The 21,020-nt window shown below is 40.6% G+C and overlaps 1 protein-coding gene across 3 annotated transcripts in view; it reads left to right on the top strand.

Moving 5' to 3' along the window:
- The window catches only part of ARHGAP26 (Rho GTPase activating protein 26), a 282,090-nt gene that overhangs the window by 185,462 nt on the left and 75,608 nt on the right, over positions 1 to 21,020 (top strand). For all 3 annotated transcript variants that reach the window (XM_081317345.1, XM_081317346.1, XM_081317347.1), the window contains 2 exons: positions 542 to 600; positions 3,609 to 3,714. In XM_081317345.1, coding sequence (XP_081173471.1) covers positions 542 to 600; positions 3,609 to 3,714 — 165 coding nt within the window. The remainder of the gene's footprint in view (positions 1 to 541; positions 601 to 3,608; positions 3,715 to 21,020) is intronic.

Raw genomic sequence — 21,020 nt, 5'->3', positions numbered from 1 at the left:
TTTTTCTGTTTTCCTCTTTTTCTTTTTTACTTTATTTGTAATATTAATATTGTTTGTATTCATTTTATATGAGCTAGAGGGAGATAGAATTAATAGTTTATTGCTGATAACATAGGGGTGCTTATGTTTGTTTTTTGATTTTATACCCTGTATTTAGCTCTGGGAAGTCGGGGGGGGGGAGGAGGGAATGGGGGAGAGGGATAGGGAGGGTTAGGTAGGGGTGGGGGAGGGGGGATTAAAGTCAAAATGTATTGTAAAACTTTTTAAATAAAAAAAGAACTGTTAACCTGATATCAAGCCACTCAGTATCATTGAAAATCAGATGGCATACACATTTAATAATCCAACAATAAATATGACTGCATTTTTGAATGAAAGGAATCTTTTTCTTTCTATCCCATTCCTGCAGTATTAATGATGCTTTTCCTGTGTTAAAAAATGGATACAGTACATGACCTATAGAAGGCTTTCAACTGCAAAAAGTATTTTTTGCCAAGTATTTTATTGTTCTTATCTGTCTATCCTTTAATTTGTATTCCAGAATGCTCCCTGGGCCACTCATGATGTATCAGTTTCAAAGAAGCTTCATCAAAGCAGCAAGTAAGCAATCTGTGACAATTCCTTTGAGGAAGCTATTTAAAAAAATATGACTGAGTGCAGCAGAACAGATATTAGGAAATTCTGTGGATATCATGTATAAGAGTGTGTTAACTAGAGCTTGATCACATTAAGTGTGATGAGATAGCATGGAAACATTGCTTATCAGAAACATAGAAGGGGCTATTTTTAATAACTTGAAATTTTATAGTATTCAATAATTGCAGTTATTCATGGGGAAAATGACTCCTTTAATTGTAATACGAAATCTGACAAGAAATCACTCAGACGTAATCCAGGTGATGCTATTTCATTACTTATGTTTTATACTAAATTTAAAATTGAACATTAGAATTTCAGGCTGTATTAATTCTTTTGAGGTCATGGGAAATGACTTTCCCCTTTGCCTTCTTTTCAAAAAACAAGCTGTTTTCTGCCACATATCCAATTTTCTTTTTTAAAAATCCACAAGTGAAGCTTTGTATTGATATAAGTGTGGGAGCTGGAAGGATAGTATAAATTAGGTCACATATTAATATATTCATTGCACAATATATTTTTTTGTTGCTACTATTGCCATGGCTACTGCCTCTGTTGTATGAAGTTATCCTGTTTTGTTCTTTCAACCATGAGATAGTTACTGGCTCTTGGCTACTCCGTGAGTTAATCAGGACTAGAATCTCCCGAGTTCAAATAATGAGTTTCCTGCCATGTTATCCTGCCCTCTGAGGTATGGATATTTGGACATTGCACCTGTGTCTTCTAAACTCCTGGAACCTCATTCCATCAAAACTCCACATATTTAGAACAGACTGTAGGAGTTCACTCTTGCAAAAAATATTAATTAGTCCTCAGTGACAAACGCTATGCAGCATCGAAGCATTGGGACGTCCATAAATAATAAGCCCATGAAGACTCTTGAATGAGAAACCTAGATATGATAAAAACTCAGAAATATCTGGGAACTTAGCTTTTAGCTTTGCAAAAGTCTTCCATTTTTAATAGCTTACCTGTTGGGAGATGGCGATTCTCTTCGGAAGCAAAGACCACAAATATGGCAACAGAAATTAAAAGTAAATTGCTCTATTGGATTGGATTACAATGAACTATTTTATGATGAGAATAAGTTAAGTCACCATAATAAACTTGTGAATGTTCACAGTGCTTTCCAGGACATTGTTCTGATCTATTCAGATACTCTGGAGGTTAAGTCAGTACTATTATTTTCATATTCCATATGATGAACGACTGATAGGGAGTGGCTTGTCTAAGTGATTTCATAGTAGATATGATATTTGAACTGAAAATTCCTTTTCAACCTTTTTAATCCCTTTAAAACACTAGCTTAGTGGAAGGACAGAAACACATACAAATCATTTAACTTTTATCTCTTGTATTCTGCAAAAAAATAGCTAGCGCTTGATTGAGGGAGGTGGCACTATGTACAAACAATGGAAAGGATTATTAAAGATAAGTTAATGCTTTTCCAGACTCCTGCTAATGCTAATGCTTGGAGATGGAATAACCCTGCATTGATTATGCAGAGGAGTAGAAAGGAGGTAACTGTGTATAAAAGAAAGAAAAACTGCACACAGACACCTGTCCAGATGAGAATGTTCCAATGCCCCCCTCCCCAATTTTTCAGGTTATCATAGAAGCAATTTCATATTTATTTTAATAATGTTTTTGTAGAGGTTATGAAAGTAAGACAATAGGAAGGCTGCCTATAAATCAGGCCAGCGCTACATACCTCAAGACGAATAGCCCTGCACTTTGACAACTCATAAGCAGGATATGATTGTCCTATATCAGTTTTGTTCCCCTGGAGCTGTGTTTTTTTTTTAGAGGCAAGGGACTTTTATTTTGAAACTACTATTATTGTTGACAATTGACCATTTCCCTCTTGCTGAATATCTCTAATTGGTTTTTCAATTTTCTAAATGCAAGTGAGGGAATTAAGATTGTACATGCCCCAGTGGGATGTACTTGAAGGACTTGTAAGAAAAAGTCTGGGATTTTATCTTTTTCTTCCTTTTGCCATGGGAATAAATAGAGAAACAATAGATAAAACATGAGAGGGTTGTTGCATTGAATGAAACTGGTGAATGCTATAGAAAAACATGTTCCTTTGCTGTAATTGCAAATGTAATTCCATTTGTTTTAAGCATGCAAATAAAATCATGTTATACCTTAAAAGTGATTAGGTTGCTTTAGGTTAGTCAGGTTTTGGCTACAACAGTTGTCACATCTTTTTCCACTGGAACTGGAATTGGGATAACAAGTCCCATTATTTCTCTTGGGATAATCCACCCCCTGTTGAGTTAAAAAAAAGTGATTTTAACTGCTATTGCTATCTTCCACTAATCCCAGTAGTTCACGATGAGTACAATGAGTCGGCTATTTTTCTATAACATATAAGTAGTAGCATTTGTAAAATTCCAACCCTTTGGGATTGATTATTCAGACACTTTTATATCATAAAAGTGATATAAAAGCACCTGAAGGCAGGACAAGACACAATGGATGGAAACTAATCAAGGAGACAAGCAACTTAGAATTAAGGAGAAATGTCCTGACAGTTAGAACAATTAATCAGTGGAATAACTTGCCTCCAGAAGTTGTCAATGCTCCAACACTCGAAGTTTTTAAGAAGAGACTGGACAGCCATTTGTCTGAAATAGGGTTTCCTGCCTGAGCAGGGTGGTGGACTAGATGATCTCAAAGGTCCCTTCCAACTCTGTTATCCTGTATTCTGTATATTATCAGGCTCTGTCTTCAATATGTAGTGCTTTCCTAAGATAACATTTGAGTTTCTTAGAATTTTAAAGTTATTTTTAAATGGATTTGTAGAATCTTACAGTCTTGATATAAGTGTTTTTTGTGGACGGGGGCACGTATACATACTGTATTAGTAGAGTTAAACAAACTCGTAGATTTCAGCTTGCTTTGTGTCGTTGGTAGCTGAATCATAAAATCAAAGTCCACTAAAAGAATATTTTGTCTTGCTGCAGAACTGGAGAATCAAGAATCCAGAATTTCAGAGATCCATAGCTTAGTGCACAGACTTCCAGAGAAAAATAGACAGATGCTCCATTTACTCATGAATCACTTGGCAAAGTAAGTATCCTGTTTTTCATAAACCTTTGGCTTTGCTACTGGTTTCAAATGGAAAAGAAGTAACTTAAAAGTATAGATAATGTTCCCAAATCTCCAACTCTGTTGTCTTGGCAGAGCAGTAGGGTTCCTACTCATTCCCTGGCATGATCAAGAAGTGACTCAATTGGATTAGTATTGATGATCCATCCCAACACAAGCTCTTGCTAGAAATGATTTTAGTAGAGCACCTATTTGTTCTGAATGTAAGCTTGATAGGGCTCGCAACTTGGGTGTCCTCCTGGATTCACGGCTCAGTTTAGAAGATCATATAGGAGCCGTGACCAGGGGGGCTTTTGCCCAGGTTCGCCTGGTGCGCTAGTTGCGACCCTATCTGGACCGAGATGCCCTACGGACAGTCACTCATGTGCTCGTGACCTCCTGTTTAGACTACTGCAACGCTCTCTACATGGGGCTGCCCTTGAGGACCACTCGGAGGCTTCAACTGGTGCAGAATGCGGCCGCGCGAGTTGTGATGGGGGCTTACCGATACTCCCATGTAACACCTCTACTCCGCAAGCTGCATTGGCTTCCAGTTGCCCTTTGGGTGAGATTCAAGGTGCTGGTGATGACCTATAAAGCCCTTAATGGCTTGGGTCCGGGTTATCTGAGGGAACACCTGCTGCCGGCATCAAGCTCCCTTCGTCCCGTGCGCTCCCACCGGGAGGGCCTTCTCAGGATACCTCCGGTTAAGGAATGCCGGCGGGTTATTCCTAGGGGAAGAGCGTTCTCTGTAGGCGTGCCTGCCCTCTGGAATGATTTACCCATGGAACTTAGGACCGCCCCTGATCTGCGTTCATTTCGCCGGGACCTGAAAACCTGGTTTTTCGATCTATCAGGCCTGGACTGAAGGGGTTTTAGCTTTTTAAATATTGTTTTAATTGGGCTTAATTAATTTAATGTATTTTAATTCTATATTATTTTTATATTGTATTTTATGCTGCCCTGTAAACCGCTCTGAGTCCTTTGGGAATAGGGCGGTATAGAAATTTAAATAAATAAATAAATAAATAATACCAAAGTTGGAATTCCAGATATAGTACCTCTTGAGGTTCTTTGCAATCTATATGAAATATATTTGTGGTATTAGACAGTTTTCTGTAATTGATAAAAAAGTCAAGGTTGCTTTCCTTATTTTTGGAAAAGGTTCAGACCTGTAAGACACTATAAATTACAGAGATTGCGCAAAATTGAGCAATAATAGAAAACGGGTAGAGCATTTATACCTCACAGACTGCTGTAAACATGAAAGGCATAATAAGTGTGATTTGTACTATATTGATGTAGAAGGAAGCAGAATATAAATTAGATGGAAAGAAGGATGGATGAATGGATGATAAACAGACAAATGAAAACTCATTTTAACTGTTCAGCCTTTCTATAGCAGCATTGTAAAGCACAAACATATGTGTCATTTTCATGTAATGACACTTGGGCAGTTTTCACTTGGTTTGCTTGGCAACTGGGCAATATTGAACCTATTTAATGTTTGGAAAAGAGACCTACAGAAAATATCAGTACTGTAGACTACAAATTTGAGGAAAAATCCAGAAGGTGGTAGCAATCCATACTCTTATTGCTGCCAGGATAACTACATAGATGTATCCATGTGGGAACCAAAACTTGAGCTTTACTTTTGACTTTACTTATCTTTACCATTGTACTAATCCTGTAAGGTAGGGTAAAGGAAAAAAGAAAGGAAAGGTCTCGTGCCTTCTGACACAAAATCAAACTTAATATGAAGGATGCTGAACTTAAATCAAAAGCATCTATCTTTTCTTCCTCTATGAATAATTCTATGTATTTTGCTCTCCTAAGGTGCTATTATCCACCATGGGAAATTGTGCTTCTTAGATTTCTCCTTCCCCAATTAATAACTGCTTTGGGTGATTTAACTTCATAAAATTGTTGTGATGGAGAAGGATTTTAAATCCCACTTCTTCCGTGACAGTGTCCCAATACATTTGTTCAACTCAGAGGCTTCCACAGAGTTTGATCTTTCTTTTAGAAAGATGATAGGAAGATTGCAACCTTGTGACACTCCATATGCATGTACAAAAGGGGCAGAGCTTGTGTCCTGCATTGTCATCTGGTTGGTTTTGTCATTGAGCTTCTCTTTGCCTACACCTACAAAATGCCAAAGATATATTCACGTTATATCTACTGATGAGAGTCTTGAACTGAAACTGGGGAGATTCAATCTGAAATTCAGACACAGATTCAGACCCGTTTGTTTATTTTTTCAAAAGTAAAGCAAACAAATGGGCTGTCTGTGTATCACTAAGGCTGAGAATATGAATACAATCCTTTAAACATGAGTACGTCAAGCAATTCATTAATAAACCAACTCTGCTTTGTGCTCCAATTTCTACAACATATTGTTTTCCACCATTCCTGCTATTTATAGTAGTTAGATATATTGCTCAATCAAGATGACTATGTTGCTATTCGCTGATCCAGGATACTCTCTGAAATCCAGTATTGCCTGGAAATTCCCACAGTATTCTTCAATCTTTTAACATCTCATGGTAGTTAACTGCGCTTTGGCGTGTGTGTCTGTGTCTGTGTCATTTTATTAAAATCAATGTTTTAATATAAACTTAACTGAAATATGTAAAAATTAAATTGCATTAAAGTTGGGGAACAACATTTTCATACTTCCACAAAGGCAAAATTGGGTGCCATGAGGAAAATGCATATTTCTGGTTTGAAATTAATTATTTTTAAATGCAGCATTTTTAGATTAATACTGGATAAGTAGTAAAATTGTATAGTAATGTATTCATTGTTTACTCTTTTCACCCAATAGAAATTTTGCAAGAAATTATGGAAAGAGGCTCAGGAAGGTGTATGTCTGTCCTTCAGTAGGATAATTGTCTGAAAGCAGAATAGAAGCAAATCAAATTTGGTGAGGGAAATTAGCAAAAGAAAGATCAAGTTGCAAAATGGACCAGATTTGATTATAGGAGTATAAATAGCTTGTTCTTTGTTTCTTAACAACACATATACACAATTCATAGATATAACATGAAGGGAAATAAAAAAAACACACAAAAATATAAGATATATGTTGACTCCTGTATAGGCAGTCCATGTAACAAACATCCCAAATTATGTCGGAAAGGAGTGCTTGTAAAGCACTTCTGCCCATTGTAAAATGTTGCACCGCCACCCTCTCCTGTAGTCTTATGACCATATTTCAGCTGTCTGTTAATCTTTTGCACTTACGACTAGTTGCTAAGCACCCTGTGATCCTATGGTTGTCATTTGCAATCCTCTCCGCTGATTTCCCCAGAATGTCAATGGGGAAGCTGGCAGGGAAGATTGCAAGCAGCTGCTTCCTGCCGAGAGGGCTAGATCTGCCTGGCAAGTAGAGGTCAGTCCCTTGGCTGGGCTGCAGAAATGGGGCCCGCATCCCAAAGATTCAAATACCGTTTCTGCAGCCTGACTGAGGTATTCCCTTCTGCACATAAAAAAAATAATTTCTAGCCTTCAGAATGATGGTGTTTGTTAGCTTTCCAGCCCAAGGAAGGCTGAAAAGCTAGCAAACACCATCATTCTCATAATCATTTGGAAGAGCCTTTCTCCAAATTTCGCACTTTGAAGAAGGAGTGTCCCAAAAATCACAAGAATGAATTGAATTGAATTGAATTTATTAAATTTATATGCCGCCCTTCTCCCTAAGGACTCAGGGCGGCTCACAACAATAAAAAGTTAAAAAAACATAAAATACCAAATTTAAAAAAGAATTAAACAACAAATGTAATAAATACATAACAATTAACCCAATAAAACCAAATTTAAAACTATAGTCAGTCCAGGCCCGATTGTTGGAACATCCATGTCTTCAGGTCACGGCGGAAGGACGGAAGGTCCGGGGCCATCCACAGCTCCGGAGGCAACTCATTCCAGAGGGTTGGCGTGCCCACAGACAAGGCTCTCCCCCTGGGGGTCACCAGCCGGCATTGCTTAGCCGACGGGACCCTGAGGAGGCCAGCTCCTGTCCTGGTGTTCTGCTTAATGATCATGTGGTTGTTTAATTACCACAATGGGGAGACCTGGGATTGCAGTCATTGAGCAAGTGGTCACATGGGCATATCAATTAACAACCATTTCGATGAATGACCACAATTCTGTCCCAATTGTGGTAGTATGTCAAGGGTTATTTGTTGTATCCACTTTAGCCTAAGTCAGGGGTCGGCAACCTAAAAAAGGAAAAGAGCCACTGGGAACCGGTTCCATCACAAATTAAAAAAAGTGGGAGCCGCATGCGTGTGTCCATGCACGCGCATGCGCAAAAAGTTGTGCGCATGCGCAAACCCCTTTTTTTGCACATGCGCGGACGCACGCGGTTGCCATTTTTTTAAAAAGTGAGATGGAACCGGTTCCCGGTTGCCCGACGGCGACGGCCCGTCTGCAAAGCTGCCGCTTTCAGCAGCTTTGCAGACGGGCCGCGGCAGCTTCCTCAAAGAGCAGCGCCCCTGCCCATTCTGAGAGGTGCGCGCGCACCTCTCCAAAGGTTTGGGGAGGTGCGCGCGCACCTCCGGTCGTTCGGAGAGGTGTGCGCGCACCTCTCAGAATGGGCAGGGGCGCAGCTCTTTGAGGAAGCTGTAGCGGCCCGTCTCCGAAGCTGCCGAAAGCGGCAGCTTCGGAGACGTGCCGCTACAGCTTGCTCAAAGAGCGGCATCTCTGCCCGTTCGCGCGGAGGTACGCGCGCACCTCTCCAAAGGTTTGGGGAGGTGCGCGCGCACCTCCGGTCGTTCGAGAGGTGCGTGCGCACCTCTCAGAATGGGCAGGGGCGCTGCTCTTTGAGGAAGCTGTAGCGGCCCGTCTGCAAAGCTGCCGAAAGCGGCAGCTTCGGAGACGGGCCGCTACAGCTTCCTCAAAGAGCGGCATCTCTGCCCGTTCGCGCGGAGGTACGCGCGCACCTCTCCAAAGGTTTGGGGAGGTGCGCGCGCACCTCCGGTCGTTCGGAGAGGTGCGCGCGCACCTCTCAGAATGGGCAGGGGCGCTGCTCTTTGAGGAAGCTGTAGCGGCCTGTCTGCAAAGCTGCCAAAAGCGGCAGCTTCGGAGACGGGCCGCGACAGCTTCCTCAAAGAGCGGCACCTCTGCCCGTTCGCGCGGAGGTACGCGCGCACCTCTCCAAAGGTTTGGGGAGGTGCGCGCGCACCTCCGCCCATTCGGGGAGGTGCGCACGCACCTCTCCAAACGGGCGGTGCCACTCTCCATTTGGAGAGGTGCGCGCGCACCACTGCCCGTTCAAAGAGGTGCGCGCGCACCGGGCGGCTGGGAGCCGCAGGAGACGGCTCAAAGAGCCGCATGCGGCTCCGGAGCTGCGGGTTGCCGACCCGTGGCCTAAGTACACACAGAATAGCTTTGTTATCCTGTGTATTTAGGTATATTATTTCAATTAGTATGTCAATTAACTTGAAGGAATATTATCAAGTCCATATAATGATTTGTAAAAAAGGTAGGGAAGAACGAAGTTTTTTTTCTCCCCCAAATATAATTTGTCATCATTCTTGTGTAGCTTAGAATTTCCCCTCTAATGTAATCATTCCTTTGTTTCTGGTTTGGTACATGAGGCATGACATTTTTACAGTTGCCCTAGTTTCTGTGGGTTTTGGTTTATTTCAAAGCTAAACTAAGGCAGTGGTAGAATCAGCATAGCATCAGTGATCCGAAATGTTTGTGTAACCAAGCTGCTTGCCTAGTGTTGATTGTGTTTAACAGAAATCCCTTGTGGTTGCCATTTGAAGGCCAAGCATTTTAAGGCTTAAGATCCTGTGGCCGGGCTTCCATTTGTGAACTGTTCAAGCTTCCATAATTTTCTTAAGCCATTTTATTTTTGCCCAAAGAAACTGAGGAGATTCTCTTTTGGGCCCTAAATTAAAGCTAAACTGTTTATGTAACAATCCTAAGAATTTCTTCAGTAGGATGTCACATCCTTAAATTTTGCTAAAGTAACCAAACCATTCTAAATTTTCTCTTCCTGTTGCTCTCTTGTTTCTAGTAGCTTTTGGTACACTCTGGATCAGTTCCTACCTCCCTACTTCCAGTGAGTAAAGCCTAGTGAATTTGCTTCTCCCTAAAAACAAAAAAATAAAATAAAATAAAATAAATAAAATAAATGAATAAAATAAAATAAAATAAAATAAAATAAAATAATAAAAATAAAAACAAAAAATAAGGGATGCGGTGGCTCAGTGGGTTAGGACACTGAGCTCGTTGATCAGAAGGTCGGCAGTTTGGCGGGTCGAATCCCGAGTGCCGCATAACAGAGCGAGCACCTGTTACTCATCCCAGCTTCTGCCAACCTAGCAGTTCGAAAGCACGTAAAAATGCAAGTAGAAAAATAGGGACCACTACGGTGGGGAGGTAACAGCGTTCCATGCGCCTTTGGTGTCTAGTCATGCTGGCCACATGACCACGGAGACGTCCTCGGACAAGCGCTGGCTCTTCGGCTTTGAAACGGAGATGAGCACCGGCCCCTAGAGTCAGAAACGACTAGCACACATGTGTGGGGGAACCTTTATCTTTACTTTAAAAACAAATCATGATAGCTCCACCTCTTCCCCTAAGATATGAATTTAGTTGTGGGTAGGGGAAAGGCAAAGATGGATTCAGGCTTTTTTTTTTGGCTCCAGGGTAGTACATCTTTCTAACTAGATCTCTGTTTGTGTAATATTAAACATACTTTCTTTTGAAGCCTCCCCTGTATATTTCTTTCACCCCTGGTGAGGGCAGTGGATGGTTTGTGATCATTCACATGAGCCATTGTTAAAGCCCTCATGCAATATTCAGTCTGGTTTGAGGTGAACAGAAGGGTATATATTAATCTTTAATTGGGATAAATAATTCTCTTCATCCTCTTCCTTCTTCCAAAAATACAATAGTTTACAACATTAAGCTGTACATGAGTCTACAGTATGTCAGCATATTCTTACATTCAGAATTGAATACATTCATGGTATATATAAATGGTATATAGAACTTGTAGTATTCTGTTTTCTTGAGTTCTTTTATGTATACTTTGGGAAGCTTACCAACACAAATGATGGGCATGGTCTACCGAATATATATATATATATATATATATATATATATATATATATATATATATATATATATATATATATATATATATATATATATATATATATATATCTCCAAGAGTTTCTATAGAATATTTATTTATTTATTTATTTATTGGTTGGTTGGTTTCATATTCCAGTTTCACAGCCATGCGCGCCATAAGATTTGAGAAGAAATGCACAGCTTGTGCATAGACCCCAAGAGTGACATTAAATGATTCAAAGCTCCTTTCTTCTAGTTTTACTGGTATTGATGGACAAAATATGTACTTGCCCTATGGTCTTCATGCTAAAATCCTGAAATGTTGTATAAGTTATACATGAGGATTGTAGATATTTGCATAAAGTATGCATGCCACCCACTTTTGCTTGAAAAGTTGTGTATTGCTAAAATTTGGCACATATTTTTTTAAATACTGATCCTGAAAAAGAAAACAATTGAAGTGGAAAAAATTTGACTTTGTGCAATGTGAATCCATAACTATCATTGTTAAACTGCTGAATCAAAGTTGAAAATATTGTATTCTTTGATATTCTTCTTAAAAGAAATCCATTGCTGCCAATTCTGCATTTCACTTTTCTTGCCCTTGGTGCAGACTGGACTCAACTGATCAAGTTATAGAGAGTAAATTAATATTATGTGTCGAGGCCCAGGTGGTCAAGGTAGGACTTACAAAGGTATAAAGTCTTTCTACTTTGTATGTATAGTGCAGTGGTGGCGAACCTATGGCATGCATGCCAGAAGCGGCATGCGTGCCATCGCCCCAGCCCTGCCTCTCCCCATGGCCCCCTCCTCACCAACAGCCCCTCCCGGAGGAGAGTCACACCCGGGCACTGCCCGCGCAGAGCAGCGCAGCCAAAGACATGGCAGCCAGGCAGCAGGGACAAGACTCCGCCCTCATGCACCATCGCGTGCAGATGATGCTGTGGAGAGCGGGCGGAGGGTGTGTGTCTGCCATGGCGCTACAGGTCCACCATGGCGATCTGCTGTGGTGGGCCATGGAGGCAGTAGGTAGCCCTGCGGGTGGACAGGGCGGGGCAGGCAGGGGGCAGAGCAGTTTTTGTGCACTTGGTGTCTAAGAAGTTTGCCATCACTAGCATAGTGTATGTCTGGTCTACGAAAATGAGGTCAACTTAGGGAGGTGGTCAGTGTAGGGAGGTAGTCAACTATGGATGTTTTACTGTATGTTGAAACAGAACTCCTTTTAGAGAAGCTATTTTAGTGTTAGAGAGAAACAATAAAAGCATTTCTTCAAGCCAAACACATCATTACGACTATTGCCATTGTGCAATGTAAAGGAAAAACTTTTATCTAATAACCAATTCTTCTGATGAATATTGTTCATCTATCGATGTGCTGGTGTAAACCATAAGGTTAAAAAAAAGCTTTTCAGGAGCAGCTCTATTTGTTTATTTGAGGTGATGATAAAGGAAGTTGCTGCAACATAAAAATCCATCTGGGTTAACAATCCTGGTTCCACTAAACACCAGACAACCAAAATGGGATGCAAGCAGTTGTCGACATGCAACTATTTGTTTGGTGACCATTCAAAGTTGTAGCAGCACTGAAAACAATGATATACTGCTGGTACTCACACTTATGACCATCACAACATCCCCACGGTCATGTGGTCAAAATTTAGTCACTTGGCAATTGGTGTGTATTTACAATGGTTGTGCAGCGTCTGAGAGTCACGTGATTGCCATTTGTGACCTTCTCAGATGGTTTCCAACACACGAACTCAATGGGGAGAGCCAGATTCACTTAACTCCCACATATTTACCTAACAATTGCAGATATTCACTTAATAACTGTGCCAAAACAGATTGTAGAATCAGATGTGATTCACTTAACAACCACCTTGCTTAGGAATGGAACTCCTGGTCCCAGTTGTGATCATAAGTCAAGGAGTTATGGTGCAAAAGTTTTTATCTGTGTCAAAAAAGGTTAGGGCATGCTCTATGCTAGGAATAAAGCATTGATTATCTTCTTTCCACCTTTAATTTGGGGTGGAAAACCTTTATTAATGATAGAGTGCTTGGTTTTTCTTTTGCTCTGTTATACTGAAGTAAATATAGCAACTTTGTTCATAAGCCTGTCATTAATGCTATTTCAATAAAATTGGAAACACGTTCATTTTTCTTTAAGAAAACAATTTCAAAATACTCTAAGGAAACCTTTCACAGTTCTGAAATGTGTTGTCTTTAATATTTGCATAATTTCCTAACAAACTCAAAGTGAGAAATACTGTACATTGCTTCATGTTCCTCCAGGATATTGTAGAAAATGTAACTTCTACCAAACGGCTGTAATAATAGTGAAATTTTGTTGAGATTTATTCAGAACAGAATGTAAATGAGCATTCTATTCCAAATTTTCCTTTGCTATTAATACAATGAAGATCACTATTCAAAAATAATTTATATCTAATGCTAGTACTCTCTCCTTCTCTCAAAATCCAGAGGTTATTATAGTTGTAGGCTCAGGTTTTACTATCTTCTTACTAAATTTTAATTCTTCATTTTTTTGTCATATGATTTACCAGCCTATTAGGTGTTTGTCATACCACTTACTTTTCCATACCTCAATAATACTAATGTAATTTAAAAATGATCCACAGTTGTCTTCTCTTGTTTAAATGCAATAGATCACCGGTGTCAAACTCATCTTGTCACGTGACATTTTGTGATGTATTGTGACTTTTTTCGCATTGCCGGAGCTGGGATGAGTGCGGCCTCCGCATGATGCAACCAGCCTGCGAGCTGGCAGTTTGACAACCCTGCAATAGATTGAGATTTGGGAGCAAAGAACTTAATTTAATCAACACTTGGCTTTGAACAGGTACAAATCCTGGAGTAGCAAAATTTCCCTATTCCACATAAATGGTAAATGAAAAAACTCCCACATTTAGCTTGTGTGCATTGGTCTGGTCACTGACTGATTATGTGTCATCAAGTCAGTGTTGACTTTTAGCAACTATATAGATAGGTTTTCTTCATCACATTCTGTTCCAAATCTGGTCCTTTAAATCCTTCAATAGTGCACTCATTGCCAATGTTAACTGAGTCCATCCACCTTCCTGCTAGTTATTCTCTTCTTCTCTTTCTTTCCAGCTTTCCAAGCCTGAGGGTCTTCTGCAGAAAGCTGTGTCTTCACATAATAGTTCTGAAATAGGATAATTTGAGCCAGGGCATTTGAACCTCAAAGGAGAACACTGGGTTGATTTCTTAATTGTTTCTGTGGCTCAGGAGTCTTCTCCGATACCAAAGTTCAAAAGTGTCAATAGTCTTCTTATTCTGCTTCTTCAAAGTTCAGTTCTCACTTCCATAGTGTATCATAGGGAATACCATTGTTTGTACTACAGGTAGTCCTCAAGTTACAAGTGTAATGAAGCTTGCCCATTCCACTCATAACTCGAAAACTCGTAGAGTGAACCTCGTACTTTGAACGAGATCACTCCCTTGCTCGTTAAGATGCACATGTCTCGTTAAGTGCACATGAGGTATCTCAGGGTGGGAAAGGCCATGGGGGGGGGCTAGTGATGGAATAGGCCCCCAAGGCTTCTCCGACCCACCAAGATTCCTCATGCTTCCCCTTCTCTTCCTGCTGTGCCGGACTCACCTTCAAAAGATCTGTCTCCTCTCTGCCGCGGTTTCTGCCTTTGAGGGAGAGGAGAGTCAATGGAAGCTTTTGGGTGCAAGTAGAAAAATAGGGACCACTCCGGTGGGAAGGTAACAGCGTTCCGTGCGCCTTTGGCGTCTAGTCATGCCGGCCACATGACCACGGAGATGTCCTCGGACAAGCGCTGGCTCTTCGGCTTTGAAACGGAGATGAGCACCGGCCCCTAGAGTCGGAAACGACTAGCACGCATGTGCGGGGGAACCTTTACCTTTTTAATATCGTGCAAGTTCAGGCACTGATCCTCTTTTGCAGAGAATGGGAGCCTGAACTCTCACAGTGTTTGCTCCCACCCCCAACTTCTTTCCACCACTGCTGGAACAATTTTCACCAGGACGGAGACCCTGGGGAAACTGGAAGCTCCTTTCATGCATGCTTAGAAATGGAGCACCTCTCTCTTGGCTCCATTTTTGCAGGAAAAAGCCATTTCTCAAGCCCCTTCCTAGCGAAAACAAGCCTCTGGAGCGAGCGTGCCTCACTCTTATTGAGAGCAATCTTGCGAAAACAAGCCTCTGGAGCGAGCCGGCCTTATTGAGAGCAATCCTGCTCCGCACCTCCATTTCCATTCACTCAGAAGAAGCAGACAAACTCAAGCCTGCCGCTCAAACACCTTTCATCCGAACGGGGACCTAAGTCACATGGAGTTTCAAGCAGTCACACGGAGCACTTCAGGGATGGGAAAGGGAGGGAATTCCCGTTTGCCTGGGACTCCCTCTGCCTGACCTCCAAGCAGCTGAGGCTCCCGGCTACATGCTGACTGCTCTTTCTCCAGCCGCCAGACAGCTGAGGCTCCTGGCTGCATGCTGGACTGCTGGAGGCAACGCTGGAGGGGGGAGGCGGAGGCCAGCTATGCTGGTTTTAGGGATGGATGCCGGACGCTGGCTGGTTGGATGGGGGGTGGAGCTAAGGGGATTGCCTGTATATAAGGCACTGGGAGCAAGTGACTCTGACAGTTCCTTCCTGTTTCTGAAATGCCCCACTGCAGGCACGTGGACCTTCCAATCTCTCTCAGGTCTGCATTTGGATAAAAAGTGTTTGAGCAGCAGCAGCTTGAGTTTCTCCACTCAAGGAAGAAACCGGAGGCGCAGAGCAGGATTGCTCTTAAGAAGACACAGGTGCGCTGCACGCTCCAGCCTTATTGAGAGCAATCCTGCTCTGTGCCTCTGTTTCCTTTCACTCGAAGCAGAGAAACTCAAGCTGCTGCCACTCAATCAGTGAAGAGTATGAGGAGAGGAGAAGAGTGGTGAGGGTTTGTGCCAGCCGGCCAGCCAGGTGAGGGCTAGGTCGGGTGGGGTGGCTGGCTGGCTGGGGAGGGGGATCATGGTCGCTCAGATGGTTGAACTGCTGCCAACTTGGATGTGAGTGCAAGGGACCTGGCCCCGTGATACCTCTCTGCTCAATTGAAGGCTTCGTTCCTGCCCTCAAACTAAGGCTAGTGCAAGTGAGTGAGCAGCGCACCCAGGCCACGGACAGCATTGGTTCCTGTGCCTGTCCAACTCCAATTTCACGCTTTGCCCAATAGGCATGCAAATGAAGCAAACACTTCCCCCCCCCCTGAGAATGAAAGTTTCCAGGGGCCGTGATCTGTTTTGCAGAGAATTTGTGTTTGAACTCATGCGATATTATGGCACCCAGGAGCTTCCATTGTCGGCACGAAAAGCATTTCCAAGCTGACTCTTCTCCCTCAAAGAGAAAGAAACTGTGGCAGATAGGAGACAGATTTTGCAAGGTAAGTGAGTCCGGCGCGACAGGAAGGGAGGGGGGAGCAGTTGTGGGGAGCAGGGAGAGGAATAGGGTGAATGCAGGGCCTCTGCGGTTGGTTGCTCGTAAGGGCGAACGACTGCTGTGGTGCTGCAATAGCCATAATTTTGGGATTTGCTCATAAACACTAGGGGGCTCTGATCACATAACTTTGAACGAGCATTAAGTGAACAGTCATAACTCAGGGATTAGCTGTATTTTGATCTTTGGAAGTAAAGATATATCATAGCATCTGAATATTCTGATCTTTGGAAGTATAGACATTTCATAGCATCTGAATATTTTTCACAAGCCTTCGTGGTTGCTCTGCCAAGTAAGTAGTAGACTGCAGCATATTTCTTGACTCCTTTTTCCTTTACTGTTGATGGTTGGTCCTAAAAGACAGAAGGTATCTACCACTTCACTATGTTCAATATCAGTTTTAAAGCTGGTTGTACTGTTGTCGTTAGTCTGATCTTCTTTATGTTTAATTTTAGTCCCATTTTTTTTCACTGTGTCCTTGACTATTATTCTAGAGCTTGGAGACCGTTGCATTTTCAGTTACCAGAGTGGTGTCATTAGCATAGCTTTCATTTTACCGAAGTTTCATCCTCCCGTTTTAAAATCACACTGATCTCCATCCAGCTTCTCTTGATCTATATGAATAAATAAAGGAAAGAGAAATAGTGTTTTCTCACTCCTTCGCTAACCTGGTCACGCATGAACTAAAAACATAATTGGTCTTACGATGTGGGAGCTGCAAAGCTGTTAAGCCACCTTTCCCCTTGAGAGTTGTGCTAAACTGAGGACTTGGAGCCAACAGTGAGAAAGAATTTCAACAGGACACAACATTGTTCTGAGAAAATCCCAGTGTTGCTGGGGATTCAAATACCTAGACCAGACGTGTCCAATCTGTGGCCCATGAGCTGCATGCAGCCCTGGACAGCTAGTAATATGGCCCCACAAGATCGTAAACTTTTAACATTATTATGTGATTTACATACATTAACTATATTATATATTTTATGTGTAGCCCAAGACAATTCCGCTTTACTCAATGTGGCCCAGGTAAGCCAAAAGTTTGGACAAACATGTCAACATGTCCTACACAAAAGTAATTGACTTTTCAGGATCAGGATCAGACAGAGTCATTGTGCAGAAGGACCTGAATCTTATCATTGAAGATACTTGGACTAAGCAGAAATATTTAGCTTTCATTCTTAAGATCAGACTCTTAAGATGTAAGCTTCTTTATAACTTAAGTATTAAAGTTGCATGTTGTTTGAGAAACTGTGTGGGAAATGTGTAGAACTATGTAAAAGTAGTTCTGAATATGAAATGGTATTTCTACTAAGGCAATAATTACTATATTCCATTTTGTGTATACCTACTTAGCAGAAAATTCTAAACAAAAAGTATGAATTGAACAATTATTGGATTAATTTAAATTAAGTGTTACTTAAAAAGGATATTCTTTATTAAGTTTCTAAATTTAATACATGCATGCATAATGTACGTTTCATCAAATGTAAGTTTATTTTTATATTTCAGGGTTTTTCATGTGCACATTTCTTATATATAGCCATTTATACCCTAAAGTGATTTCAGAACAAAGATTGGATTTATAGATCTTTGCTATATCATTTTCTTCTGCGGAATATTAGTACATCTTATATTAAATAATGTACTGTTCTCTACTGCTGCAATGACAAGAATAAATGCTAGTATTTGTTTTGTGCTATTCTTGTTACCTGTACATATCGTGTTCTCATCTGTTTTCCTAGAAAAGTGTACATTGAAAGACATCTGCTTCTTTCATTCAAGTGGCCTTTTCCTGGGCTGAGAATATAATAGCGATTCAAAGCAATTATGTTTGGGCATTGTTCTTTGATGCTGATATGAAGAGAGCAGCCTATAATGGTCTAGAACAGGGGTAGGCAACCTTGGCTCTTTTATGACTCGTGGACCTCAACTCCCAGAATTCCTGAGCCAGCATGGCTCAGCTTGGAAACCTCTCCCTTTCCCCTCAGCATGGCTGGCTCAGGAATTCTGGGAGTTGAGGTCCATGAGTCATAAAAGAGCCAAGGTTGCGGGCCCCTGGTCTAGAAAATTAGAATTGGTTTTTATAACTTTTTTTTGAGGGTTCCTTGATACTCTCTGAACTTGGTTGTTTCCCCCCAGATATTTGATTACCCAAACTAGGTAACACCATCAGTGCAAGAAGAGAATGAGGTTTGCTCTCATTTTATATTTTATTATTTATATTTTACCGTATTGGTGGGAGTGGTCTTGATTATTCTTTGGCTGGGCTGCTTACTGTTGGCTTGTTGACAGTCCCTTGATTGGGGTATCATTAACTGCTTGATTGTTGGTCTGATGTTGTTATTTTTTGTATATGCACAAACAATTATTAGTTAATTATTAATGGGAAACCACTTCCTCAAGTGGGGGCCTCAAAAGAACTTTCTCAAGAATACTGAATTTTTCCTGTCAAAGTAACAGGAGAATTGTGAACAATGTATATGTTTCTGAAAGGTTGTGGTAGTATGTAAGAATTTTTTTTTAAAAAAATAAACATTTTCTAAAATAGGTTGTGTTACCAGTATGCTTTATGCTCCCAAGATGCTATAAAAACGTTAAGAATTGTTGAAAATATTTGGGTTTTTTTCCTCAGAGGAGTCATTATATCAGGTAGTAATGCTAATTATAACATGGATTCTCATATTGTGTTTCCATAGTAGCAATTCATAGTGATGGCAGGATGTTTTTACCATTTAGTATATTTATGCTCTGATTTTTTTTTCTGAGATTATACTTTACACATTGTATCTGAGCTAATGTAGTCTGATTTCTGCAAGTACTCTTAGGAATTCTTTTAATGCAAATGGTTACATTTTATTGAAATCTAAAGCTTACATATTAGCAATAGCAATGGGACTTAGCACTTATATACAGTGCTTCACAGTGCTTTCAGCCCTCTCAAAGCATTTCACAGAGTCAGCATATTGCTCTCAAAAATCGAGGTCCTCATTTTACCGACCTTGGAAGGATGGAAGGTTGAGTCAACCTTGAGCCGGTCAGTATCGAACTGCTTGCAGTGGGCAGAGTCAACTTGCAATGCTACATTCTAACCACAGTACTACCAGGACTCTTTGAAGGGGGAATGTTAATTTGGACAACTTCCAACTTCCATGGTAGAACAATTGGCCATACTGTTGCCTCCTGCACTACTTCTCTCTTTCTGCAAATTGTGTTTTGTGGTTTGCATTTCATTTTATTGCTCTTCAAACATTTGATTTTTTTTTAAATCATAAAACAAAAGGAAATCACAGAATATCATCAATGAATAATTTAAAATTTCACGTCAGATTTGTCTTTTGGAATTGCAGGTACAGGTAGTCCTTCACTTACAACCAGTTGCTTAGTGACCATTTGAAATTACAAAGAGCCTGGAACAACCCAGGTCCAATGGTCGGCAACCTCCCTGTGGTCACATGACCAAACTTTGGGCCCTTGGCAACACAGTCACTTTTATGGCTGTTTGCATGGCTGGTCCCACAGTCATGTGACCGTGCTTTACTGTAGTTTTGCTGAAAAACTATTGGTTCACTTAACAACTGTGTGGTTTGTTTAATGACTGCAGATTAGCTTAACAACTGGTGATTTACTTAATGGCCACTTCAAAAAAGGTTGTAAAATTGGGTCAGTCACGGGACTGACCTGTTTTATGAGCATCATGACTTACGACCATGACAGGATTATGTTCATTAATTGAGCAGTACTAGTAAATGTCTTAATCTGCCACCCCTTTCCCCGTTTTCATCAAGTGAAAATGATTTATTTGTAAGTGCATCCAGATAGAGAAGTAGTTATACCCACCCCTGATGCTAAGAGTTAATCTGAAAATATTTTTTTAATGTAGGTAAAGTATTTGAATATTTTTACTTTGTACTTGGTTTGGAATTTATAAAATGTCTACTTAATTGCAATAATTTTCCTAGCAGAGCAAAAGACTTATGAATCACAAATATATATATACTAGTTATTTATTAATCCTTCCACTCTTTCTATACAGTATACATATTATCTCAACATAACACTCACAAACATATAGAGATGAGAATTTGGTTCAAATCAAATGCGGTCTGTGGAACGCTTACAATCAAATGATACAGCTTGAATTAATGAGAAGATCTGACCTGCAATGACTACAGTTTTACATTGCAAATAGGAAAATTCTGCTATATAAAAGCAAAAGATAACTACATTTGGAAAGAGAATATCTTCTCCAGTTTCCTAAAATATTTGAAATTTGAGAACTCTGTGTGTGTGTGTGTGTGTGTGTGTCAATTTAGATAGAACATTTTTTTAAACAAAGTAGCTCTTATTGATATTTTTGCCTTACATTATTTCAGTAAAAGAGATCATATGTAAAATTCACAGTTCTATTATGATATTAATTCGAACAATATTGCTGTGTTGTTGTTTCTTTAGTTTCTTGACCATGGAAGTCAGTACAGTGTGGTAGGTACATATTTTCCTAAGCCTCAGTTGTTCTTAGTGGACTGTGGGGTGTTTTTTTTGTGTGTGTGACCTGCACCTCAGTTATTGGCCCCATGTAGGAAAATCAGAAATTATTTTCAGCTACACATTCATATATTAAATGTTTCAGGATACAGAAATGCCAAAGAATACACAGTCTTAACTGTCTTCCTTTCTTATATTTCAGCCATATTTATTTGAGATTTCTTTCTTGC

The sequence above is a fragment of the Vipera berus genome (assembly GCF_964194415.1).
Source record: "Vipera berus genome assembly, chromosome: 2".
NCBI classification, from domain to species: Eukaryota; Metazoa; Chordata; class Lepidosauria; order Squamata; family Viperidae; genus Vipera; species Vipera berus.
This window is presented reverse-complemented; position numbering and strand designations above follow the sequence as displayed.